The sequence below is a fragment of the Hypanus sabinus genome, chromosome 1 (assembly GCF_030144855.1).
Source record: "Hypanus sabinus isolate sHypSab1 chromosome 1, sHypSab1.hap1, whole genome shotgun sequence".
NCBI lineage: Eukaryota > Metazoa > Chordata > Chondrichthyes > Myliobatiformes > Dasyatidae > Hypanus > Hypanus sabinus.
The window spans coordinates 208,244,158-208,271,283 of record NC_082706.1 but is presented as its reverse complement, the minus strand read 5'-3'; the positions used below and the strand labels follow the sequence as shown (position 1 = coordinate 208,271,283).

Here is a 27,126-nt window from a genome sequence, read left to right as displayed (position 1 = left end):
TCACCAGAAGGATTCCAGAAATGAAAGCATTAACACATAAGGAGCGTTTGATGTCTCTGGGACTTCATTTGCTGGAGATTAGAAGGATGAGGGGGATGTCAGTGAGGCCTATTGAATGTATAATTAATACATTCTTTGATCATAAATGTACTTTGAATCCTTTGTTGAAAGGCCTAGATAGAGTGGATGGAGAGAGAATGTTTCCTGTAGTGGGTGAGTCTTGGGCCAATGGGCACAGCCTCAGAATAGAGGGACATTCGTTTAGAACAAAAGTGGAGAGGAATTTCTTTAGCAAGAGAACGATGAAACTGTGGAATTTGTTGCCACGAACGGCTATGGAGGCCATGTCACTGGGGATATTTAAAGTGATTCTTGATTAAGGAGGATATCAAAAGTTACAGGGAGAAGACAGGAGAATGGGGTTGAGAAGGATAATGTAATGGCATAGCAGATTCAATGGGCTGAATCCCAACGCTGCACCACCAGCAAAATGTGAGTGTGGACTCTTTCTAATGGAATAATTAAGATAAACACGACCAGCATCATCTTGCATGTATTGCAACTGCCAAGAATGGAAAACATACAAATGTGTTCACATTCCTTTATTTGGTTGTTTATTGAGATAGAGGGCCTTTCCGGCCCTTGGCGCCACACCAACCCTAATCATGCGACAATTTTCAATGACCAGAGGAATTCAGCTACCTACCCGGGCCGGTCAAGGTGAGGACAAACTCCTAACAGGCAATGTCGGGAATTGAACCTGGGTCACTAGTACTGTAACGCAACGTGCTAACCATTACGCCATAGTGCTGGCTCATATAAAGTGACAAAGGACCACCTTGTGTGCATGAGAACGAGAGGAAGTTTGTTACAAAGTTATGGAGGGTACAGATAGGGTCAATGCAGGCAGATTTTCCCGCTGAGGTTGAAAGAGTCTACAGCTAGAGGCTATGAGTTAAGGGTGAAAGGTAAGATATTTAATATCAATGTGTTATGGAGAGTATATTGACTAGCTGCATCGCAACCTGGTATGGAAATGCCATTGTCCCTGAACGGAAATGTAGTGGATACAACTTATTCCATCACCGCTAAAGCCCTGCCCACCATCAAATATGATATCCCCAACAAATATGGCGACAAATATGTACTTTGATAATAAATTTACTTTGAACTTTGAGGGGAAACTTCTTCACTCATGGTGAGAGTGTGCAACGAGCGGTCAGTGGAGTGGTAGGTGCGGGTTCGATTGCAACATCTCAGAGAAGCTTGGATAGACACATGGATGGGAGGGCTACGGTCACGATGGGACAAGGCTGAGTTCGGCACGGACCAGACGGGCCGAGTGGCCGTTTCCGTGTTGTAGGGCCCCATGACTCTAATACTGCAGCGCCCGTGCTAAAGGGTGAGGTTACGATCGGCCGGCCACCGGGCAGCGTTCCGTTCCTCCCCGGGTGTTGGTGCAGTGACCGCGGCGTGAGCGCGGCCATCGGAGCCCCGCCTGCGGCCGAATAAAACGCTGCAGGGGCGGGCGGCCGGTCCAGTTCAGTGGGACTTGGTCATCGGCGGCATGTTCTACCTCACTGGGACACTCGCGGCTTTGTTTCTGCTTTCAACGGAGGTAAATAAAACCTAACAGGGAATGCAATGCACTGATATGAAGTATTTGTCCATCTGCGAGTTCTGATGAAAGGTCTCGGCTCGAAACGTCGACTGTTGATTCATTTCCAGAGATGCCGCTGAGTTCCTCCAGCATTTTGTGTGTGTTGCTCCGGATTTCCAGCATCTGCACATTCTCCTGTGTTTATAACTAATGTCTAAAATATTGCAGATACTGGAATAATATACAAAAGAGACGGAATTAAAGTACCTGTCATTAAATGATATAAAAGTTATCGGCGTTTAACGAATTGTAAAGGTTAGCACTGATCAGGATGAGATAGCGAAAGGGGAAGGTTAGGGCAAGTGTATGAATGACAAGACATAAGGAATAAATTTAAACTGAATTTTGGAAGTAGGCGCGGGAATCTCAGTTTAGTAATTACTTTTGTTTGACTTTGTATTTCACAGTGGGTCCGTGCCCAGCGCTGCTCTTCCCCGTGTAAATGCCCGGAGGATCCGCCGGAATGCCCCCCCGGGGTGCGGCTGCTACCGGACAAGTGCGGATGCTGTCGCGTCTGTGCCAAGCAGGCGGGGGAGGTCTGCTCAGACAGCGACGCCTGCGACCCGCAACTCGGGCTAGAGTGCGAGCACGGCGCCGACAGCCCGCACGGCCTGGGCGTCTGCATCGGTGAGTTCGCAGCCCACACCAGTCTGTCCCCAGATCTTTGCGAAACGAATTGCTGGCATTTGAGAGTTCACGAATTTGCTCCGGGGAATGAAAGGGTTAACGTATGAGGATCTGGCCCTGTGCTCTGGAGTTTAGCAGAATTGGAGGGGGGGTGACCTCATTGAAACCTATCAAATATTGAAAGGCCACCATAGAGTGAATGTGGGGTATCCACACACATCCTCCCACCCTCTATTTAGAACAGAGATGAGGAGGAATTTCTTTAGCCAGGGAGTAGTGAATCTGTGGAATTAATTATCACAGACAGCAGTATAGGTCAAGTCATTGGGTTTATTTAAAGCAGAGGTTGATAGGTTCTTGATTAGTCAGGGCATCAAAGGTTACTGGGAGAAGGCCGGAAAATGGGGTTGAGAGGGATAGTAAGTCAGCCATGGTGGAATGGCCTGATTCTTCTCCTTTATCTTATCGTCTTATGGTCCTTGCAGAAAAAGCACGATTTAGAAGAACTACTATTCAAGATCAAATGTATTCATCACGAGTATATCGAAATATACAGTGAAATGCGTTGTTTGCGTTAACAACCACGGGGTGCTGGGGGCCGGCTGAATGCGTCACTGCCCATTCTTATAGCATGCCTGCAATGCTGGGCAGAACCACACAGAACACAACAAATGGCAAAACACACACACACACAAAATGCTGCAGGAACTTAGCAGGTCAGACAGCATCCATAGAACAGTGTAAAGGGTCGACGTATTGGGACGAGACCCTTCGTTGCGTCCAAAACATCGACTGTTTACTCTTTTCCATAGATGCTGCCCGACCTGCTGAGCTCCTCCAGCATTTTGTGTGTGTTGCTCTGGATTTCCAGCACCTGCAGATTTTCTCATTTATGAGACGACAAAACAACATTAATTTCAATGAACTACTATTAAATATTTAAAAGTAAGTTCAGTATGCACACTTCGTCAAGCATGAACATACCGTGAAACTGATGTGAGTGATGTCATCTGCTAAGGTTACAAGTTTAAAACATGTTGAGTTAAGAATGATTGTTTATGTGTGTTAATTTTATGCCTATAAATAGCCATCCTGCTTTGATCTAGTACAGAAAGGAGGCACTAGGTTCCAACAGAGTATCTGGAGTATTCATCATGTGAAGTTTGAAGACTTCCAAATCACTATGGACATCCAATCAATGTACACAAACAGTTGTGTTTATAGTCATTGTGGTTTTTTTTTCTTATTGTGTTTGGTATCTTGTGTGTTTCTGTACTGCATCAGATCTGGAGTAATAATTATTTCATTCCCCTTTACACTTGTGACTGGAGATGACATTAAACAATCTTGAATCTTGAAAATTAGGATCAAAATTACTGCATTTGCAAACTCAAAACCAATAGACAACCATCAATAATCTGCATGATAATTATTACAAAGGACTTGCTTCCCATCGTTTGAGGCTAAACTGGCTGATTAAGTGTGAATTCTTGCAGTTGTATGTATTTAAAAATCTCAGCCAATCCACCCTGAGCACCAGTCACCTGATCGCCAATTCCACCACACTGATTTCAGTCTCACTGACAACTGTCCTAACTTTTTGACATTGAAGCAGTCTGCTTCTAATCTTCAATTGAAGGGCCTCCTTTATATTTTGTTTGATCGGGCTGTCCTGCAGTGCAGGGTCTTTGAAAATGTCATGGGTTCTTCAGAGACAAAATGGGCCAATGTCACGTTTCATCTGCCCTGCGACTGGGCCATTTAGGTGCTGAAACATTGGTGAAGATGTTGCAGAATTCAATTTGGTTCTAATTTCACCCACTGGAGCTTGCTGCAGCAAACTGGATTGAAAGCCGAGTTTTATGGTGAGGGGTAGGTCTCGTACCTTCTTCAGGAAAGGCAGGGTGGCTAGAGTTCCCCCAAGTTGTACAGACAACTGGATTGTTGCAAAGTCATCACCCCCCCCACCAAACTAACATCAAATTCAAAGTAAGTTTATTATCACAGTGTGAATGTCTTACCATATACTACCTTGGGAATAATTTTTTGCAGATATTTACAGGAAAATAAAGAAACAATAGATTTTGTGAAAACTATGCATAATGATTGACAAACAACCAATGTGCATAACAATACTGAGAAGACGAGTTCTAAAGACTCCTTGAATGTGAGTCTGTAGGTTGTGGAATCAGGTCGATGATTGGGTGAGTGAAGTTATCCACACTGGTTCAGGAGCCTGATGGTTGAAGGGTAATAACTGTTCCTGGCCCTGGTGGTGTGGGACGTAAAATTCCTGTAGCTGCTTCCCGACGGTAACAGTAAGAAGAGAGTGGTGAGAAATGTATTCGACACATGGAGAGTGCGGTCGGTTAAATAGGAGCTGACAAGTCAATGGGGGCTGAACGATCAAGATTGCAATGATGTGACATACACAACTAGAGGTGGAAGGATGGTGATGGTGCAACCCCATGTGGCCATGTCTCTTAGACAGCAGGAGCTGAGAAACTGGGAAGTAGATGAGAGAGGGATTTGTTCATGTGAGTAAGCGCAGATCCCAGTGTACACCTGTAGACGCAGGACTGACCCTGCTCTAGGCCCCCCTCCCACCACTGGCCCTGAACGTGGTGAATATGACACCCCCCGCCCAGGTGTCGAAGAATCTGAAGGGCCCAAGGGCTGCAGCACCAACCCCAAAGGTTGGGCTCCGGGACCCTGACTCATTCAGATGCTGTAACACAGGAGATCCCTGGACACACTCCTGGTGGAGGGAGGGTCATCCTGAGGTTTCAGAATGTCTCTCACTGGATACGGATGGTCAGAGACCAGGACATCACCTTCCAGTGTGTGCACCAGTAAAGGGTCTCTCTTGGAGCCAAACCACTCCTCCCCACGTTGTGAGCAACATGGGATCCCCAAACCCAAGCATGTGAGCCTCTCCTAGAGCTTCCCCTTGGACCACCGGCAGTGGCCCACTCCTCCCGCTCGGTGCTGGGTGACCGAGGCAGGGTCAGTGCTTGTGAAGGTGTAACCGGACAGGGTCTCGGAGGTGACCGGTTGCAAAAGCTGACCCCTCAGTCCTCATCTGGAATGACTAGCCAGTGTGGCACAAGGACATTGAGATCCAGGCACAGCCTCGGAGATGCTGGTGGAGGGGTCAAGGATGGGGGGGGGGGGATCTACTATTGAGCCGTGTCCCCACTCCTTGAGTACCAGTGAGGGATCTTCTGAAGGTTCTGCTGCCACAGCACAGGACCTGGAGGAGGACCAAGGTGAGGCCTGGGGAAGTGATGGCATTGGGTGGACAGAACGAGAGACCTTGTTCCTTTACAAACCAGAGACCGGGATGCTGGGGCTGAGTTGGTGCCACTAGAGAGCCTGATGTGTGCCCCTGGTGAAGGACACACCAATGGTAGCGGTTGGCACTGGGTGTAAGCAGCCTGATTGTGGCACCAGGGGGCAGAGACACTCTGAGCCAATCAGTGCCTGACAAGGACCCTTCCTCTATTTGAACAACGTACATGGGAACATTAACCAAATAAATAGTTGAAGGAGCAACACCCAAACACCCAACTTCGTCTGGGTAGTCTCCAAACTGATGGCACGATCATTGATATCTCCAATCACCTTTCTCCCATGGTCCACTCTCCCCTCCTATCAGATTCCTTCTTCTTCAGCCCTTTGCCTTTTCCACCTATCACCTTCCAGCTTCTTCATTCCCCCTCACCACCCACCCACCCACCCACCTATCATCTGCCAGCTTGCATTCCTTGCCCTCCCCCACCTTCTCATTCTGGCTTCATCCCTTTCCTTTCTGGTCCTGATAAAGGGTCTCAGCCTGAAATGTTGACTCTTTATTCCTATCTATAGATACTGCCTGAACTGCTGAGTTCCTCCAGCATTTTGCGTGTGTGTTGTTTACATTCCACCTGCCATTTTTCCAGCTGGTCCAGGTCCCGTGCTGTCCACCCTCAGTCTTGGTGTCATCCGTAAGTCTGCTGATCCAGTTAACCACATTTACCATTCAGATAATCGACATAGATGACAAACAACAATGATCCCTGTGGTACTCCACTGGTCACAGGCCTCCAGTCAGAGAGGCAACCATCTACTACCTGGCTTCTCCATATAACCATATAACAATCACAGCACGGAAACAGGCCATCTCGGCCCTCCTAGTCCGTGCCGAACTCTTAATCTCACCTAGTCCCACCTACCCACACTCAGCCCATAACCCTCCACTCCTTTCCTGTCCATATACCTATCCAATTTTACCTTAAATGACACAACTGAACTGGCCTCTACTACTTCTACAGGAAGCTCATTACTCTCTGAGTAAAAAAATACACCCTCGTGTTTCCCTTAAACTTCTGCCCCCTAACTCTCAAATCATGTCCTCTCGTTTGAATCTCCCCTACTCTCAATGGAAACAGCCTATTCACGTCAACTCTATCTACCCCTCTCAAAATTTTAAATACCTCGATCAAATCCCCCCTCAACCTTCTACGCTCCAATGAATAGAGACCTAACTTGTTCAACCTTTCTCTGTAACTTAAGTGCTGAAACCCAGGTAACATCCTAGTAAATCGTCTCTGCACTCTCTCTAATTTATTGATATCTTTCCTATAATTCGGTGACCAGAACTGTACACAATATTCCAAATTTGGCCTTACCAATGCCTTGTACAATTTTAACATTACATCCCAACTTCTGTACTCAATGCTTTGATTTATAAAGGCCAGCGTTCCAAAAGCCTTCTTCACCACCCTATCTACATGAGACGCCACCTTCAGGGAACTATGCACTGTTGTTCCTAGATCTCTCTGTTCCACTGCATTCCTCAATTCCCTACCATTTACCCTGTATGTTCTAATTGGATTATTCCTGCCAAAATGTAGAACCTCACACTTCTCAGCATTAAACTCCATCAGCCAACGGTCAGCCCATTCTACTAACCGGCATAAATCTCCCTGCAAGCTTTGAAAACCCACCTCATTATCCACAACACCTCCTACCTTAGTATCATTGGCATACTTACTAATCCAATTTACCACCCCATCATCCAGATCATTTATGTATATAAATGATCTCCCTCAAAGCCGGTCTAATCCAGTTTACTACTTCATCCTGAATGCTGAGTGACTGAACCTTCTCGACCAGCCTCCTGTACAGGATCTTGTCAAGTGTCTTGCTGAAGTCCATTGGACAATATCCTCTGCCTTATCTTCATCAATTTTCCTAGTAGCTTCCTCAAAAAGTTCTATAAGATCGGTTAAACAAGACCCAAACTATTGTTAAATACATAGTTTGTTAATTAGTTAAATGATCAGTTGTCTTTATAATACTTTTTTTACTATTTCCATGAAATTTCGGTTAATTGGGGATCCACCTAATTGGGCCATGATGTACTGGTCCCAATGTGTACCAGTTAATCAGAATCCACTGTATTATTATTGTTCAAATATAGGATTTTCTAATCTTAATGAAAGCATATAAACAGAATAATGTAAACTGCCTGCCTTTTCTCCTTGAAATTTAGCACGTCAGGGCAGTATCTGCATGTACGGTGGTGTTGTCTATCAGAATGGAGAGACCTTCCAGCCAAGCTGCAAGTATCGGTGCTCCTGCAAAGATGGTCTGATTGGTTGTGTACCCCGCTGTAATTTGGATATCCTCCTGCCTAGCCCCGATTGTCCATTTCCCAAACAAGTCCAGGTACCAGGAGAGTGCTGTGAACAATGGGTGTGTGACCACAAGCAGGAAGCCTCTCTTAGAGAAATTACAATGGCAGGTAAGGTGCCAGACTGGCATGATGCAACGTGTTGTCTGTGGTTGCCCTATGACTGCTCCCATCATTGTGTCTCCAACACCTTTGGCCTCAGTTCCACCACTATCCCAGGATTCTATGTCCAAACAAGATGGGTCTTGGGCATGCTGTGATGACCAAAGGCGATGGCTTCAGTATTGTGTATATTTGATGTTGAGGTGTTCACCGAGATTGGTAATCAGCTTGCAGACGTTTCATCACCAGTCAAGCTGACATGATCAGAGCACAGTTGCTGGTGTTTCTCCCTGGGAGTGCTCAAGCTTATATAGGACCTCCGTTCACTTACCTCAGTCCCGACTGGCTACTCATATCGGCAATGACAGCTCGACTCCTTAAGCCTCACAGCAGCATAATTGCTCACAAACCAACGGCAACTTGTCTTAGGAACCAAGACAAATGACAAAAAAATGTGGTGTCCTTGATCACCTGCGGAGACTACAGCAAGTACTACGTCAGCCAGACAACCATCTGGACTTGGGGATTTGTCAGCCTTCAGTCCCATCACTTTTCTCATCACCGTTTCCTTCCGAATGTCACTCTGTTTCATTTCCTCTGTTACCCTATGTCCTTGGCCCATCCATACATCTGGGAGATTGCTTGTGTCTTCCTTATTACCTTGCAGATGTTTCATCGCCAGGCAAGGTGACGTCCTCATCCTAAGGTCCCACATAGAAGATTGGTGGGTAAAATCAAAACTCAGGGCATCGGGGGAAGCTCTCAACTCGTTTACGGGAGCACAAACTGGTGGTATGGAGACATGATCCAACTTCAGATCATGAAGACAGAGAAGGACACCACCGTGACTGGGTCTCTGCGGAGGTTCCAGCGCAGGCACACACGAAGCAGGCACAAGAATTCTTAGAAACATGGTTCTGTTCTGATAATTTCGTAGACAAACATATTGAAATAGACATGCATCTATGAACCCCTAAGAGCCAAGGAGACACTATTAAAATTCAAAGGTCAACTGAAGGGGTAGCCAATCAGGACTGGGACGAGTGAACGGGGGCCTATATAAACACGAGCACTCCCAGAGAGACACCAGCAACTGTGTGCTGAGGATGTCACCTTGCCTGGCGATGAAACATCTGCAAGGTAATAAGGAAGACACAAGCAATCTCCCAGATGTATGGATGGGCCAAGGACATAGGGTAACAGAGGAAATGAAACAGAGTGACATTCGGAAGGAAACGGTGATGAGAAGACTGATGGGACTGAAGGCTGACAAATCCCCAAGTCCAGATGGTCTGCATCCTAGGGGGTGGCGCTGGAAATTGCGGATGCATTGGTATCATTTTCCAATGTTCCTTAGATTCAGGATCAGTTCCTGAGGATTGGAGAATGGCTAATGCTATCCCACTTTTTAAGAAAGGAGGGAAGGAGAAAACAGAGAACTATCGACCTGTCAGCCTGACATCGGTGGTGGGGAAGATGCTAGAGTCCATTACTAAGGATGAAATAGTGGCATATCTAGATAGCAGTGATAGGATTGGGCCGAGCCAGCATGGATTTACCAAGGGTAAATCATGCTTGACTAATCTGTTGGAGTTTTTCGAGGATGTAACCAGGAAGTTAGACGGGGGAGATCCTGTGGATGTAGTGTACCTTGATTTTCAGAAGGCATTTGATAAGGTCCCACATAGAAGATTGGTGGGTAAAATCAAAGCTCAGGGCATCGGGGGAAGGCATTGACATGGATAGAAAACTGGTTGGCAGATAGAAAGCAAAGGGTAGCGGTGAATGGATGTTTCTCGGAATGGCAGGTTGTGACTAGTGGGGTGCCACAGGGTTCGGTATTGGGACCACAGCTGTTTACCATTTACGTTAACGATTTGGATGAAGGCATTGAAAATAACATCAGCAAATTTGCTGATGATACTAAGCTGGGTGGCAGTGTGACATGTGATGAGGATGTCAGGAGAATTCAGGGTGACTTGGATAGGCTGGGTGAGTGGGCAGATACTTGGCAGATGGTGTTTAATGTGAATAAGTGTGAGGTTATCCACTTTGGGAGTAAGAACAGGAAGGCAGATTATTATCTGAACGGTGTAGGGTTGGGTAAGGGAGAAATACAAAGAGATCTCGGAGTCCTTGTTCATCAGTCACTGAAGGTGAATGAGCAAGTGCAGCAGACAGTGAAGAAGGCTAATGGAATGTTGGCCTTTATTACAAAGGGAATTGAGTACAAGAGCAAGCAAATCCTCTTGCATTTGTACAGAGCCCTGGTGAGACCACACCTGGAGTATTATGTACAGTTTTGGTCTCCAGGGTTAAGGAAGGACATCCTGGCTGTAGAGGAAGTGCAGCGTAGATTCACAAGGTTAATTCCTGGGATGTCTGGACTGTCTTACGCAGAGAGGTTAGAGAGACTGGGCTTGTACACGCTGGAATTAAGGAGATTGAGAGGGGATCTGATTGAAATATATAAGATTATTAAGGGATTGGACAAGATAGAGGCAGGAAATATGTTCCAGATGCTGGGAGAGTCCAGTACCAGAGGGCATGGTTTGAGAATAAGGGTTAGGTCATTTAGGACAGAGTTAAGGAAAAACTTCTTCTCCCAGAGAGTTGTGGGGGTCTGGAATGCACTGCCTCGGAAGGTAGTGGAGGCCAATTCTCTGGATGCTTTCAAGAAGGAGCTAGATAGGTACCTTATGGATAGGGGAATCAAGGGATATGGGGACAAGACAGGAACCGGGTATTGATGGTAATTGATCAGCCATGATCTCAAAATGGCGGTGCAGGCTCGAGGGGCCGAATGGTCTACCTCTGCACCTATTGTCTATTGTAATTGCCAAATGCCTGCTGCATGGGCAACAGCATGATCTCTTGTACTGCCCTGGCTTCCACATCATACAGACAGCTACGCCGCAATGTCCATGGTTGATCCTGAACTATGGAGAGCCTAAAAAAATCAATAGAAATTCCACTTACCTCTGTCATGCCTCTGCGTAAGAAAATAATATTCTTTTTTGCAGCTTACAGACAGGAGGTGACCTATGACTTGGATTTAAATAGGCCTGGTCTGAACTGCATACAGCAGACCACACCATGGAGCGTCTGCTCCAAAACCTGTGGTATGGGCACTTCCACCCGTCTGTCGAGTTACAACCTCCACTGTGATATGGTGAAGGAAATACGACTCTGTGAAGTTCGGCCATGTGATTATAAAGTCACCGCCAAAGTGAGTATAAATATCCAATCCTGGTGAATGGCACCAACGCTGGACACTAGCTAGGGCTGAATAGGACGATTCGGCTGCTGCCATACAGAGGAATCCCGTTAACTAGTTAAACTACCGCCATGAAACTAGGACCAGTACACCGTGGCCCAATTCAGCGGCTTCCCCTACTAGTCGAAGTTTCAAGGAGGTAGTTGAAAAAGGACAAACGATTTTAACTGGGTATCAAATAATGTATTTAAATTAAGTACTGCAGGGTTATAAAATTGTATCACTTCCTAATAGTTATTGTTGGAGGAACTCATCCAGTATACGGAGCTGTGTGCTTTTGATCGACTGTAAATGAACAAAATCAGGGTGGGCACCCAGTGTGGATAATGGGTTGTCTTCATTGCCGTCCTGCATGGAGTTGTATCAAAAATCACTGCCTTTTAATTTGGCATCGGTCAGCCCAAATTAATAACATAACACAAGCATACACAACTGATGACTGTAAGCACGGTGTAGTTTAGTGCCTAATGGCCAAGCAAGTGCACACAACTGATGCTAGTTAGAAACCTCCAAATCTTCATTTTCATTGTAACACAAGACCATACGATATAGCAGCAGAAATAGGCCATTTGGCCCATCTAGTCTGCTCCGCAATTCAGTCACGGGCTGATCCAATTCCTCCAGTCATCCCCACTCCCCAGCCTTCACCCCATACCCTTTGATGCCCTGGTTAATCACAACCTATCTATCTCTGCCTTAAATGCACCCAATGACTTGGCCTCCACAACCACCCATGGCAACAAATTTCACAGATTTACCACCCTCTCCACATCTCAGTTCTAAAAGGACATCCTTCAATCCTGAAGTCATGCCCTGTTGTCCTAGAATCCCCTACCATGGAAAATAACTTTGCCATATCTAATCTGTTCAGGCTTTTTAACATTTGGAATGTTTCTATGAGATCCCCCCTCATTCTCCTGAACTCCAGGGAATACAGCCCAAGAGCTGTCAGACGTTCAGAATGATTGTTGATACCTTCAAATTTTTCATCGTTCCTAACTTGCTGAAGCAGTGAAATCATTTAATTTTCACTCCTGGCCATTTCCAAGCTTGAACACTTGATATCGCAGTGAGCAAAACAGTTCTGAATTGTCTTACTGCTTATTTCTCAACAACTTTCAGTGACAAAACTCACTATTTTTTGAACACAAGCATACAGAATTGATGCTATTTTCAAAAAAAAACATTCACTCTAAGCATGGTCTAGTGTCTAACAGCCACACAAGTATATGTGACTGATGCTAGTTAGAAACTGCGAGGCAACAGTCACCAGTTCCAATTAAACGGCATAGTGTCCAAAGAGAATCCTGGTTATTTTCTGGATGAGATTTTGTTTTTTAAGAGGTGTCCTAAATAAGCAGCTGCCTCGATTAACCGATGGCCTAATTAACTGGAATCCACTGTATTTGTACAGTATCTTGAATCTAAAAGCTGGTGTGTACACATACCATTGAACTGCAGCTCCCCCATGTGGTACCCTTTGGAACTGCGACCTGTTACAGTGTCCATGCGCAGAACCTGTACCTCACATTTCAGATTCAGTTTATTGTCATTTAGAAACCACAAATGCAATGCAGTTAAAAAATGAGACAACGTTCCTCCAGAATGATATTACAAAAGCATATGACAAAACAGACTACACTAGAAAATCCACATAACGTTTGGCAATCCCCAATCCAGAGTCCAGAGAGGCTGCTGTGTATTAATATCGCGCTACCATCTTAGTGTGTTCCCCGGAAAGGAGCTCCAAACCCTCCAGACAAAAACAAGACCAAAAACTAAAGCTACAAGACCTGCACAAAACCACATAGTTACAAAATATAGTTACAACAGTGCAAACAATAGCATAATTGATAAAAAGCAGACCATGGGCACAGTAAAAATAGTCCAAAGATGTTAAAGGACTATGAGTTCAAAAGAAATCACCACACAGTTTCCACAAGTCCCCAGGGTCCCGACAGACTCGCCATCCCACGCCGGCGGCAGAAGGGAATACCCCCGCTATGGACTTCACGGCGCCGCCCGACTCAGCCTCACAGACGCAGCACACAATGAAAGCTCCGTCAAACCCAGTCTCACAGACGCAGCGCACACCGAAAGCAACCTGAGTCCATTGAACCTCCGAGCGGACGACCATACCCTCCGACACAGCTTCTCCAAGCACCATCCTCTGCCGAGCGTATTAAGACGGCCCCGCCAACGGCCATCGACAACGCGACCCCGAGGACTGGGGGGCCTGTTCTTCCCGGCAGAGTCCCGGACCTCACAGCAGCAGCAGCAATGAAGAAGGTCTTCCTGGAGATTTCCCGATGTTCTTCCGTGATCCCACGTCCGTTTTCAATCAATTATGATTGCACACAAAACACAAAATCATTCCCCATCTGTAGTGTGAAACTGAAAATTATTCCTCTGTCCTCAAAGTCCTTATGACTGAACCACCTGCAGCATGATTTTGTTCTGCTGTGGCCTCAGCTGAACCCTAACCTGTGCAGATGAGCAGTTAGCGTAATACTGTTACAGTGATCAGTCATTCTGGGGTACAGTTCCCCCCACGATCTACAAAGAGTTTGTAAATTCTCCCTGTGACCGCATGGCTTTCCTCTGGGTATTCCAGTTTCCTCCCACAGACTAAAAGTCAAAGGGTTAGTAAATCGTGGCCATTCTATGCTGGCCCTAGGAGCATCCTCAGACTGTGTTGGTCGTTGGTCCAAACAATGCATATCACTAGGTTTTAATGTACATTTGACAAATAAAAACTAATTTTTATAAGACCATGTGACCATAAGAAACATGAGCTGAGTTAGGTCTCTTGGCCCATTTCATCATGGCTGATCGATTTTTCCACTCAACTCCAATCTCCTGCCTTCTCCCCTTAACTGTTCATGCCCTGACTAATCAAGAATCTGCCTTAAATATACCCAATGACTTGACCTCCACAGCTGCCTGTGGCAAAGAATTCCACAGATTCACCACTCTCTGGCTAAAGAAATTCCTCCTCATCTCTGTTCGAAAAGGATGCTCCTCTATTCAGAGGCTGTGTCCTCTGGTCTGAGACTCCCTCACCGCAGGAAACATCCTCCCTACATCCACTCCATCAAGGGCTTTTACCATTCAATAGGTTTCAATGCGGTCACCCCTCATTCTAGTGAATGCTGGCCCAGAGCCTTCAGACACTCTTCATATGACAAGACTGGAATCATTTTCGTGAACCTCCTTTGAACCCTTTCTAAGATAAGGGGCCTAACGCTGCTCACAATGCTTCAAGTGAGGCCTTACTAATGTTTGATTAAACTCTTAACATTACATCCTTGCTTTTATATTTTAATCCTCTTGAAACGAATGCAACATCACATTTGCCTTCCTCACCACAGACTCAACCTGCAAATTAACCTTTAGGGAATCCTGCACAAGGGCTCCCAAGTCCTTTTGTGCCTCAGTTTTTTGTATTTTCTCTTCATTTAGAAAATAGTCAACCATTTCATTTCTTCTGCCATCTACTTTGCCCATTCTCCTAATCTGTTTAAGTCCTTTAGCCTCCCTACTTCCTCAAAACTATCTGCCCCTCCACCTATCTTCATATTGTCTGCAGACTTAACAATAAAGTCATCAATTCCATCATTCAAATGGTTGGACAAATAACATAGAAAGAATTGGTCCAAACCCAGAACCTTGTGGAACGCCACTGGTCATCAGCAGCCAACCAGAAAATTCCCACTCTCTGTCTCCTGTTAATCAGCCACTGCTTTATCCATGCTAGAATCTTTCCTGTAATACCATGGGCTCGTAGCTTGTTAAGCAGCCTCATGTGTGGCACCTTGTCAAAGACCCAAAATTCCAAATACACAAAATCAATCAAATCTCCTTTGTCTATCCTGCTTGTTATTTCTTCAAAGAATTCCAACAGATTTGTCAGACAAGATTTTCCCTTGAGGAAACCACACTGACTACGGCCTATTTTATCATGTGCCTCCAAGTACCCTGAGACCTCATCCTTAATAATCGATTCCAACATCTTCCCAGCCACTAGCATCAGACTAACTGGCCTATAATTTCTTTTCTTCTGCCTCTCTCCCTTCTTGAAGAGTGGAGTGACATTTGCAATTTTCCAGTCTCCAGAACCATTCCAGAATCCAGTGGTTCTTGGAAGATTATTACTTATGCTTCCACAGTCTCTTCAGGCACCTCTTTCAGAACCCTGGGGTGTACACCATCTGGTCCAGGTGACTTATCGACCTTCAGACCTTTTAGTTTCCCAAGAACCTTCTCTCCAGTTATGGTAACTTCACACACTTCATGACCCCTGACACCTGGAACTTCCACCATACTGGTAGTGTCTTCCACAGTGAAGACTGATGCAAAATACATATTCAGTTCACCCACCATTTCCTTGTCCCCCATTAATACAGCATTGTTTTCCAGTGGCTCAATGTTCACCCTTACCTTTGTCTTACACTTTATGTATCTGAAGAAGCTTTTGGTATCCTCTTTAATATTATTGGCTAGCTTATTTTCATAATCCATCTTTACCTTCTTAATAGTTTTTTTAGTTGGCTTTTGTTGGTTTGTAAAAGCTTCCCAAACCTCTAACTTCACACTAATTTTTGGTCTATTATATACCCTCTCTTTGGCTTTTATGTTGGCTTTGACTTCTGTTGTTAGCCATGGCTACATCATCTTGCTTTGGAATACTTCTTCCTCTTTGGGATGTGTATATCCTGTGCCTTCTGAATTGCTTCCAGAAATTCCAGCCATTGCTGCTCTGCCATCATCCCTGCCCCAATCAATTCTGGCCAACTCCTATCTCATGCCTCTGTAATTTCCTTTACTCCATCGTAATACTGATACATCTGACTTTAGCTTCTCCTTTTCAAAATTCATGGTGAATTCAATCATATTATAATCACCTTCCCCTAAGGTTCCCCTTAAGCTCTCTAATCAATTCTGGTTCATTGCACACCCACTACAGAAAAGCTGATCCCTTAGTGAGCTCAGTAATGAGTGGCTCTGAAAAGCCATCTCGTAGGCATTCTAGAAATACCCCACTTGGAATCCAGCCCAATCTGATTTTCCCAACCTACCTCCATGTTAAAATCCCCCATGACTATTTCAACATTGCCCTTTTAGCATGCATTTTCCATCTCCCGTTGTAATCTGTAGGCCGTATGCTCACTACTGTTTGGGGGGTCTGTATAAAACCCCCATCAGGGTCTTTTCACCCTTGCAGTTCCTCAACTCCTTTTTTTTTGTGCCAAACTCTTCCAGAGCCTCGGCGACCATTTATTTTTTGAAGTGGTTGTCTTGGAGGAAAGATTCTGTGAGTGGTCCCCCACATCCTTCTCACAGCACAGTTGTTTTTTTTTTACGAGGGCAAGTTGCAAGCTCGACACTCAACCCGGCACAGATGGAAAGCGTGTCTGGGAGCGGCCCGACTGGATTCGAACTCGGGAACCTTCACTCCGGAGTCCAGCGCTGATGTCACTGCGCCACCAGCAAGGTTCCTTAGCTCTTCCCACAATGATTCAACACCTTCCAACCCTATGTCACCTCTTCCTAATGATTTGATTTCATTTTTTACAAACAGAGCAACACCACCCCAGCCAGCAAACCCAGCCTAACCATGGAGCAATTTACAATGACCAGTTAACTAGTAACTGGCACATTCTTTGACTATAGGGGAAAGCTGGAGGATCCGAAGGGAACGCCCGCGTTCACAAGAAGAACGTACAAACTCCTTACAGCACTGGGAATCGAACCCCAGTCTTCTGTACTGTCAAGCTTTGTGCTAATCGCTACACTCCCATATTGCTCTGGATTTCCAGCGTCTGCAGAGTCTCCTGATTTTAACTGTCTATTAATAGTTGCATTTTCAATACTAGCTCCCCTTACACGTACATAACGGTCTATTCATCGGTCTCGTTTTACACTTACTTTCCTAGAATGGGAAGAGGTGCAGCCCAACATCACGTGCAGTGACACCAACTCACTTGGCATACGAGGACTGTTTGAGCATCCAGCCCTACAGACTGAGGTATTGCGGAGTATGCAGTGACGGGCGATGCTGTGCCCCTTACAGCACCAGAACATCCCAGGTGGACTTCAGATGTGCGGGGGGATCGACCATTAAACACCAACTGATGATTATCAACACGTGTGTCTGCCATGATAGTTGTGTCCCAGGGGAAGCCATTCACCAAATGGAGCAAATATCCAGTCCTTGAGTCTTGGGGTCAGAAAGTGGCACTGCACAGAAACAGGCTCTTCGGCCCATTTAGTCCCTGCTGAACCATTAATCTGCCTAGTGCCACCGACCTGCACCTGGACCGTAGCCCTCCATATCCCTCCCATCCACGTACCTATCCAAACTTCCCTTCCACTTGCACTGGCAGCTCTTTCCATACTCTCATCAGGTTTCCCTTAAATATTTCACCTTTCACCCTTAACCCATCACTTCTGGCTGTAGTCCCACACATCCCCAGTGGGAAAAAGCCTGCTTACACTAACCCTGTCTGTACCCTTCGTAATTTTGTATACCTCTATCAAATCTCCCCTCCTTCTTCTACGCTCCAGGGGATAGAGTCCTAACCGATTCAGCCTTTCTCTGTAACTCAGGTCCTCGGTCCTGGAACCCTAACCCTTGTTTATTTTCCCTGCACTTTTTCAATCTTATTCATATCCTTCCTAATTGAATATTTACTCTGTAGTTTTAAAGTTAGTTCTTGAAGCATTGTGTTTTTTATATATTTCTAGGTATTTTTTAAAAATCATCAATTAGAGCAGTTTTGTAAAAATCTTTGTATATTTGTATTGAATGTTGTATTTAAAGATAATTCTTTCCTTTTTCCCTGATTGTAAATATTACGTTGGGCCAACATAATTGAGATTAGAATTCTACATTAAAATTCCTGTAAAAGGCAATTAAAATATATATATTATATTAAAATTACACCTATCTTCATTTCCCACATTAGAAGGCATCTGAAATTGTGTGTTGTTTATCCAGATTTGGTTGCTTTAGTGAGAACACAGCAGGCTGCTCTCGAGGGCCTGGTGAGGTGAGGACATCTGAGAAAATATCTAACAACGTTCATCATCATTACTACGTGGGCGATCGCCGTCACTATGCCCGTGACATTCTGAGTGACGTGGGTGATCAGCGTCACTATGCCCGTGCCATGCCCAGTGACGTGGGTGATCACCGTCACTATGCCTGTGTCATGCCCAGTGACGTGGGTGATCGCCGTCACTATGCCCGTGCCATGCCCAGTGACGTGGGTGATCGCCGTCACTATGCCCGTGCCATGCCCAGTGACGTGGGTGATCAGCGTCACTATGCCCGTGCCATGCCCAGTGACGTGGGTGATCGCCGTCACTATGCCCGTGCCATGCCCAGTGACGTGGGTGATCAGCGTCACTATGCCCGTGCCATGCCCAGTGACGTGGGTGATCACCGTCACTATGCCCGTGCCATGCCCAGTGACGTGGGTGATCACCGTCACTATGCCCGTGTCATTCCGAGTGACGTGGGTGATCGGAATAAGGTGGACAAACCTGTGGCGCAATTAGAGGTTGGTCAGTATAACATTGTGGGCAGCACTAAATCATGGCTGAAAGAAAGCCATAGTTGGGAGCTTGACGTCAAAGGATATACTTTGTATTGAAAGGAAAGACAGGAAGACAGACGGTGATGTGGTTCTGTTGGTAAGAGATGGAATTACATCTTTAGAAAGAGGTGACGTAGGGTCAGGGAATGTTGAATCTTTGTGGGTGGAGTTAAGAAACTGCAAGGGTAAAAAAAATTATAGGAATTGTATATAGGCCTCTAAATATTAGCCAAGATGTGGGGTTGAGATTTCAAAGGGAGATGGAAAACATATGTGGTAAGGGTAATGTCACAATTGTAATGGGGGACTTCACTATGCAAGGGGATTGGGAAAATCAGGTTGGTCTCAGATTGCAAGAGAGGGAATTTGTTGAATGCCTATGAGATGGTTTTTTAGAGCAGTTTGTGCTGGAGCCTGCCCAGGGTAAGGCTATCTTAGATTGGGTTTTCTTTAATAACCCAGAACTACTTAGGGAGCTTAACGTAAGGGAACCCTTAGGAGACAGTGATCATAATGTGATTGAATTCATACTGCAATTGGAGAGGGAGAAGCACAAGTCACATGTGTAAGTATCGCAATGGAATAAAGGGAATTACAGAGGCATGAGAGAGGAGCTTGCCCAGGTGGATTGGGGGAGGATACTGGTGGGGATGGCGGCAGAGCAGAGGTGGCTGAAATTTCTGGGAATAGATCACAAGGCACAGGATAGATAGGTCCCACAGAAGAGGTTGTTCTCCAATGGCAGGATTAGGCAACTGTGGCTGACAAGGGAAGTTAAGGACTGCATAAAAGCCAAGGAAAGGACATATAATGTAGCAAAAGTGAGTGGGAATTTGGATGATCAGGAAGTTTTTAAAATCCAATAAAAGGCAACTAAAAAGCTATAACAAAGGAAAAGAAAAAAATGAGGGAAGACTGACCAATAATATAAAGCAGGATACTGAAAGTTTTTTCAGTTATATAAAGAGTAAAACGGAGGTGAGGGTTGATATTGGACCACTGGAAAATGATGCTGGTGAGGTAGTAATGGGGGACAAAGAAATGGTAGATGAACTTAATGGGTGCCTTGCCTCAGCCTTCACTGTGGAAGACACTAGCAGTGTGCCAGAGATCCATGAGTGTCAGGGAGCAGGAGCGAGTTCCCTTGCTATTACAAAGCTCAAAGGACTGAAGGTGGATTAGTCACCTGGACCAGATGGACTACATCCCACTGAGAGGAACTTTGAACAACATCGATACCATAGATACTGGGAAACTTTGCCCCATAACGGAGACCTGTGAAATCAAAGGACACAGGTTTAAGGGTAAGATGTTTAAAGGGAATCACATGCAACTAAACACATGGAAGAAAACCCCTGGCTTCAGGGCTGACTGTCACAATAGTTGTATATGGTAACATATAGTTCATTTTTTTCATTACATAAATAGTTAAAGTAGCCATAGAATATTGCCATCTTTCTCTGGTGCACACCAGCTCCTAGGCTTGGGAGCCCTTGGAAAAGCAGATGGCTTCTCGGCTCGACCATCTACACCCTATTCACAAAGCTCGCAAACACAGAAGTTTGAGCTCATCTACTTAATCTACTGGTCAAGGACGCAGCAATCTCATCTCTTGCCCCTTCAATAACCTGGGGTAAATCACAACAGGCCCTGGGGACTTATCCACGTTAATACATTAGGAGCCCAACACTTCCTCCTCCTTGACCTCTAAACACCCGAATGTATTTACACATGAAACACTGATCTCTCAGTTCTTCCTGTCTCTGAGTGCATCTCTGGCACCGAGACTAGACCCTCAGCTCAGAAGGGAAGGAGGGAAAAGAGGAGAGCAGTAGCGATAGGGGATTCAATAGTTAGGGAGGCAGATAGGAGGTTCTGTGGAAGAGATCAAGAATCCCGGATGGTCTGTTGCCCCCCTGGTGCCAGGGTCTGCGATATCTCGGAGAGTTCTCGGTATTCTCAGGAGAGAGGATGAGCAGCTGGATGGCGTGGTCCACGTGGGGACCAGTGACATAGATAGGAGTAGGAATGAGGTCCTGAAGAAGGAATATAGGGAGTTAGGAAAGAAGTTAAAAAGCAGGACCTCAAAGGTGGTAATCTCAGGATTGCTGCCTGTGCCACGAGACAGAGAGGGTAGGAACAGGAAGTTATGGCAGATGAATGTGTGGCTGAAGAGTTGGTGCAGGGGGCAGGGGTTCAGATTTCTGGATCATTGAGGTCTCGTCTGGGGAAGGTCTGACCTGTACAAAGAGGACGGGCTGCACCTGAACTGGAAAGGGACCCTGGCGGGCAGGTTTGGCAGTGGGGTGGGAATCGGAATGTGAGTGCAGGGATTAGGGTAGAAGGACAAGGGCATGATGCTAAGAGTTCTGAGTTGATGAGGAAGGACAGGCAGGGGACAGAACATAACTGTAGCCAGTTAAAGGGGTTGAAATGTGTCTATTTCAAGGCCAGAATGATTAGGATTAAAGAGGATGAACTTGAGCATGGATCAGTATGTGGAACCTCGATGTTGTGGCCATTACTGAAACTTAGCTGGAGGAAGGGCAGGATTGGCTGGTGCAGGTTCAGGTGTTTTAAAAGGAATAGGATGGGAGGTAGAAAAGGAGAGGAGTAGCATTACTGGTCAGGGATAGTATCACGGCTCTAGAAAGGCAGGATACTGCAGAGAGAGTGTCCACGGAGTCAGTGTGGGTGGAAGTCAGAAATAGGAAGGGATCAATCACTGCACTGGGAGTAGTCTATAGGCCCCCAATAGCCCTCGGGACACCAAGGAGCAGATAAGCAGGCAGATTTTAGAATGATGCAGGAAATACAGGGTTGTAGTTATGGGTGATTTCAACTTCCCTCATATTGACTGGCACCTCCTGACTGCAAGGGGGATAGATGGGGCTGAATTTGTCAGGTGTGTTCAAGAAGGATTTCTGAAACAGCATGTGGACCGGCTGACGAGAGGAGAGGCCATACTGGATCTAGTTCTGGGTAATGAATCCGGTCAGGTGGCAGACCACTTGGTGGGGGAGCATTTTGGTGAGAGTGACCACAACTCCCTTAGCTTCAGCACAGCTATGGAAAAGGATAAAAACAGACAAAATGGGAAAGTGCTTAACTGGGGAAGGGCTAACTATGAAGGGATGAGGTAGGAACTAACGAGAGTAAATTGGAAACAGATGTTCAAAGGGGAAAGATGTTCAGAAGTAATGAGGGAGAAGTTTAGGGACCACTCATGATGGGTTCAGGAAAGGTTTGTCCCACTGAGACAGGGGAAGAAATGGTAGAAAAAGGGAACTGTGGCTGACAAAACATGTGAGGCAACTTGTCAAGAGAGAAAAGGAAGCATATGTTAGATATAAGAAGCAGGAAGCAGGAGGGGCTCATGAGAAATATAGGGTAGCCAGGAAGGAGCTTAAGAAAGGACATAGGAGAGCTTGAATGGGGCATGAGAGGGCCTTGGCATGTAGGATTAAGGAGAACTCCAAGGTGTTCTATGCATATGTGAGGAACAGAAGGATGACAAGAATGAAGGTGGGGCCACTAAAGGGTAAAGAAGAAACGTGCTTGGTCGCGGAGGTCCTAAATGAATACTTTGCTTCAGTATTCACCAGTGAAAAGGATCTTGATCAGGATGATGTCAAAGTTGAGTGGGCTTGTGTGCTGGACTATGTGGAGATTAAGGAAGAAGTGCTGGATCTTCTCAAAAACATTAAGATTGATAAATCCCCAGGGCCGGATATGATACACCCCAGGTTGTTGTGGGAGTTGAGAGAAGAGATCCCAGGAGCATTAGCTATGATCTTTGAATCTTCTTTGGCTGCAGGGGAGGTGCCGGAGTATTGAAGAATGGCAAATGTTGTTCCCTTGTTTAAAAAAGGTAATAGAGAGAAACCTGGGAACTATAGACCGGTGAGTCTTACGTCGGTGGTCTACAAACCACTGGAAATGATTCTTAAGGATAGGATCTATGAGCATTTGGAGAAGTACAGTCTACTCATGGATAGTCAACATGGCTTTGTGAAGGGAAGATAGTGCCTCATGAGCCTGATTGAGTTTTTTGAAGAGGTAACAAAAGAAATTGATGAGAGAAGGGCAGTAGATGTGGTCTACATGGATTTTAGCAAGGCATTTGACAAGGTCCCCCACGAGAGACTCATCCAGAAAGTCATGAGGCATTGGATCAGTGGAACCTTGGCTGTTTGGATAAAGAACTGGTTTACAAGAAGAAAGCAGAGGGTAGTTGTGGAAGGAAAGTATTCTGCCTGGAGATCGGTGACTAGTGGAGTGCCGCAGGGATCTGTCCTGGGACCCCTGCTATTTGTGATTTTTATAAATGACCTGGATGAAGAGGCAGAAAGATGGGTGAGTAAGTTTGTAGATGACACGAACTTGTGGAGGAGTTATGATGGAGCTGCAGGTTGTCGAAGGTTACAAGAGGATATAGGCTGCAGAGTTGGGCAGAAAAATGGCAGATGGAGTTCAATCCGGACAAGTGTGAGATGATGCGTTTTGGAAGGACAAACCAGAAGGCTGAGTACAGGGTTAATGGTTGGTTACTTAAGAGTGTGGATGAACAAAGGGACCTTGGGGTTCAAATCCATACATCCCTCAAGGTTGCTACTCAGGTTGATAGCGTAGTTAAGAAGGCCTATGGGATGCTAGGCTTCATTAACAGGGGGATTCAGTTCAAGAGTAGAGAGGTCATGTTGCAACTCTACAAATCTCTGGTGAGACCGCACTTAGAGTATTGTGTTCAGTTCTGGTCACCTCATTATAGGAAGGATGTGGAAGCTATGGAGAGGGTGCAGAGGAGATTTACCAGGATGTTGTCTGGATTGGAAAACAAGTCATATGAAGCAAGGTTAGCAGAGCTGTGACTTTTCTCTTAGGAGTGTAGAAGGATGAGAGGGGACTTGATAGAGGTCGACAAGATTATGAGAGGCATAGATAAGGTGGATAGTCTGTACCTGGTTCCCAGGGCACCAATAGCAAACACCAGAGGGCAAATGTACAAAATTAAGGGAGGAGAGTTTAGAGGAGATATCAGGGGTAAGTTTTTTACACAGAGCATTGTGGGTGCCTGGAATGACTTGCCAGGGATGGTGGTGGAGGCTAAAACATTAGGGGTATTTAAGAGCCTCTTGGACAGGCACGTGAACAAAAGAAAAATAGAGGGTTACGGGGTACTGTGGGTTTAGTACTTTTTTTAAGGAATATATGGGTCGGCACAACATCGAGGGCTGAAGGGCCTGTACTGTACTGTAGTATTCTAGTGTAACAGTGAGAAAAGGGCATGCCCTGGATGCTGGAGGTCCTTAATAATGGATGCTACCTTTCCGAGACACCGCTCCCTAAAGGTGTCCCAGGTACTTTGTAGGCTAGTGCCCAAGATGGAGCTGACTAGATTTACAACCTTCTGCAGCTTCTTTCAGTCCTGTGCAGTAGCCCCTCCATACCAGACAGTGATGCAGCCTGTCAGAATGTTCTCCATGGTACAACTATAGAAGTTGACATGCCAAATCTCTTCTAATACAGTATAGCTGCTGTCTTGCCTTCTTTATGACTACATCAATATGTTGGGACCAGGTTAGATCCTCAGCGATCTTGACAGCCAGGAACTTGAAGCTGCTCACTCTCTCCACTTCTGATCTCTCTATGAGGATTGGTACATGTTCCTTCGTCTTACCCTTCCTGAAGTCCACAATCACCTCTTTCGTCTTACTGATGTTGTGTGCCAGGTTGTTGCTGTGGTACCATTCCAGTAGTTGGCATCTCTCACTCCTGTACGCCCTCTCATCACCACCTGAGATTCCACCAACAGTGGTTTTATCATCAGCAAATTTATAGATGGTATTTGAGCTACACCTAGCCACACAGTCATGGGTATATAGAGAGTAGAGCAGTGGGCTAAGCACACACCGCTGAGTTGCACCAGTGTTGATCGTCAGCGAGGAGGATATGTTATCACCAATCCACACAGATTGGTGTCTTCCAGTTAGAAAGACAAAGATCTATTTACAGAGGGAGGTATAGAGGCCCAGATTCTGCAACTTCTCATTCAAGGTTGTGGGAATGATGGTATTAAATGCTGAGCTACAGTCGATAAACAGCATCCTGACATAGGTGTTTGTGTTGTCTAGGTGGTCTAAAGCTGTGTGAAGAGCCATGGAGATGGTGTCTGCTGTTGACCCATTGTGACAATAGGCAAATTGCAGTGGGTCCAGGTCCTTGCTGAGGCAGGAGTTCAGTCTAGTTATAACCAACCTCTCAAAGTATTTCATCACTGTAGATGGGAGTGCTATCGGGCGATAGTCAACAAGGCAGCCCACATTATTGCAAATACCTGAAGTTACAATGGATATGCTGAAAGAGGTTATAAAAAAATCCCCACAATCGGAAAAGTATTGAAAGTGATAATACTCATAATAATTGATATAAAAATCTGCTTGCCTTCATTTGTACCTATCAATGCATATCAATAATTTGCTTAAAAATCCTGAGGAAGTGCCTGAATTTTTGACAGAACGTCAAACATATCTTTTATCTAAATCACAAATGACCCATCAAATTATGGTCCTATTACTTGTATTAAAATTGTACCATCATGTATCTCACAACGAATCAGCACTCACTTAGATAACCACAATATACTTACAGAAGAGCAGAAAGGATGCCATAGGGGAATGAAGGGATGTAAAGAACAATTGATAATAGATTCCATAATTCTAAATCAAGCCTGGTGGAAAAGCAGAAATCTTTCATGTTGCTGTATTGACTACCAAGAGGCATTTGACTGATGAAGCACTGGAGTACTGTAATCACCCTATGTCAGGGGTCGGCAACCCGCGGCTCCGGAGCCACATTCGGCTCTTTCATCTCTGTGCTGCGGCTCCCTGTGGCTTTGGAAAATAAATGATGAGTATTTAATTAAAATGTGTTTTATGTTAGTTTGTTAGTTTTTGAAATGTAGTTCTAAATTTGAAGATTATGGTGCTCTTGTACAATCTAAATAAAACGTGTTGTTTGTTGCTATTAATATACGTCACCACTGCCAATGCCTGACACCCGCCAGTGCGCGATTTCTTTAATTTTTCGATCCAAGGTAGGCTAACTATGGAGAATTCTAAAAAAAGAAAAGTGACTGAAGAAAACAGAACATTTAATGATACATGGGCAGATTCATTTGCTTTCACTGCTGACGAGACTGGTTTACCGGTATGCTTAATATGCAATGAGAAACTAGCAAACAACAAAAAGTCAAAAGTCGCAAGACATTTCCAGAATAAACACGCAGCCTTTGCTCAAAAATATCCGGATGGAGATGAGAGAAAAAAAGTTGTTTCGGAACTGATGCGGAAGGTTGATCTGAGCAAAAATCATTTCAAGAAGTGGATGAAGTCTGGAAAATCAACTACTTATGCTAGTTTTGTTGCCGCTCAGGAAATAGTCAGGCACGGGAAGCAGTTTACAGATGGTGAATATATAAAAGAATCTTTCATTAAGATTTCAGAACATCTATTCACGGACTTTAAAAACAAGAGTGAAATTGTGCAGAAAATCAGGGATGTGCCCCTCTCTGCAAAGACTGTCAAAGACAGAACCATAAAAATGGCAGAAGACATCACAAGACAGCAAATTAAAGACATCAATTCAGCTGTGGCCTACTCGATTGCCTGTGACGAGTCTAAGGACAAAGGTGATATTGAACAAATAGCGCTGTTTTGATGGTGTGTAAACTCTGCCGGGCCACAGGAAGAAGTGATTGAGTTGATACCTCTAAAAGGCCAAACACAGGGGGAGTACATCTGTGAGGCTGTCTTGAATTGTTTAAGAGCCAAAGGAATAAAGACCACCCACCTGGTGTCAGTAGCTACTGATGGGGCACCAAGTATGACAGGAGCGCACAAGGGATTTGTGGCTTTACTGCAGCAGTCGCTGGACAGAAAGCTGCTGACTTTTCACTGCATCTTGCACCAAGAGGCACTGTGCACTCAAACATTTCCTCCGGAATGCACAGAAGTAATGGATGTGGTCATTCAGATTGTCAATAAAATAGTGGCAAAAAGTTTAAATCACCGTCAATTCCATTTATTACTGGACGAGCTGGAAAGCACATATTCTGATCTCCTGCTGCACAGCAAAGTCCCGTGGCTGTCCAGAGGGGAGGTGCTGAAACACTTTGTCGCGT

At 45.3% G+C, this 27,126-nt stretch overlaps 1 protein-coding gene across 1 annotated transcript; it reads left to right on the top strand.

Moving 5' to 3' along the window:
- The first annotated feature begins 1,461 nt into the window (after positions 1-1,461).
- LOC132402141 (CCN family member 3-like) lies at positions 1,462-18,228 on the top strand. Its single transcript, XM_059984780.1, has 5 exons — positions 1,462-1,618; positions 2,068-2,287; positions 7,824-8,075; positions 11,090-11,295; positions 17,280-18,228. Exons 1-5 carry the CDS (start codon positions 1,568-1,570, stop codon positions 17,559-17,561), a joined length of 1,011 nt encoding a protein of 336 aa, XP_059840763.1. The 5' UTR covers positions 1,462-1,567; the 3' UTR covers positions 17,562-18,228.
- Positions 18,229-27,126: the final 8,898 nt, after the last annotated feature.

Coding starts and splice junctions, on each gene's coding strand:
- LOC132402141 (XM_059984780.1), top strand. CDS start 1,568: ATGTTCTACCTCACTGGGACACTCGCGGCTTTGTTTCTGCTTTCAACG. Junction 1,619..2,067: donor TGTTTCTGCTTTCAACGGAG/GTAAATAAAACC, acceptor TGTATTTCACAG/TGGGTCCGTGCCCAGCGCTG. Junction 2,288..7,823: donor CGGCCTGGGCGTCTGCATCG/GTGAGTTCGCAG, acceptor CTTGAAATTTAG/CACGTCAGGGCAGTATCTGC.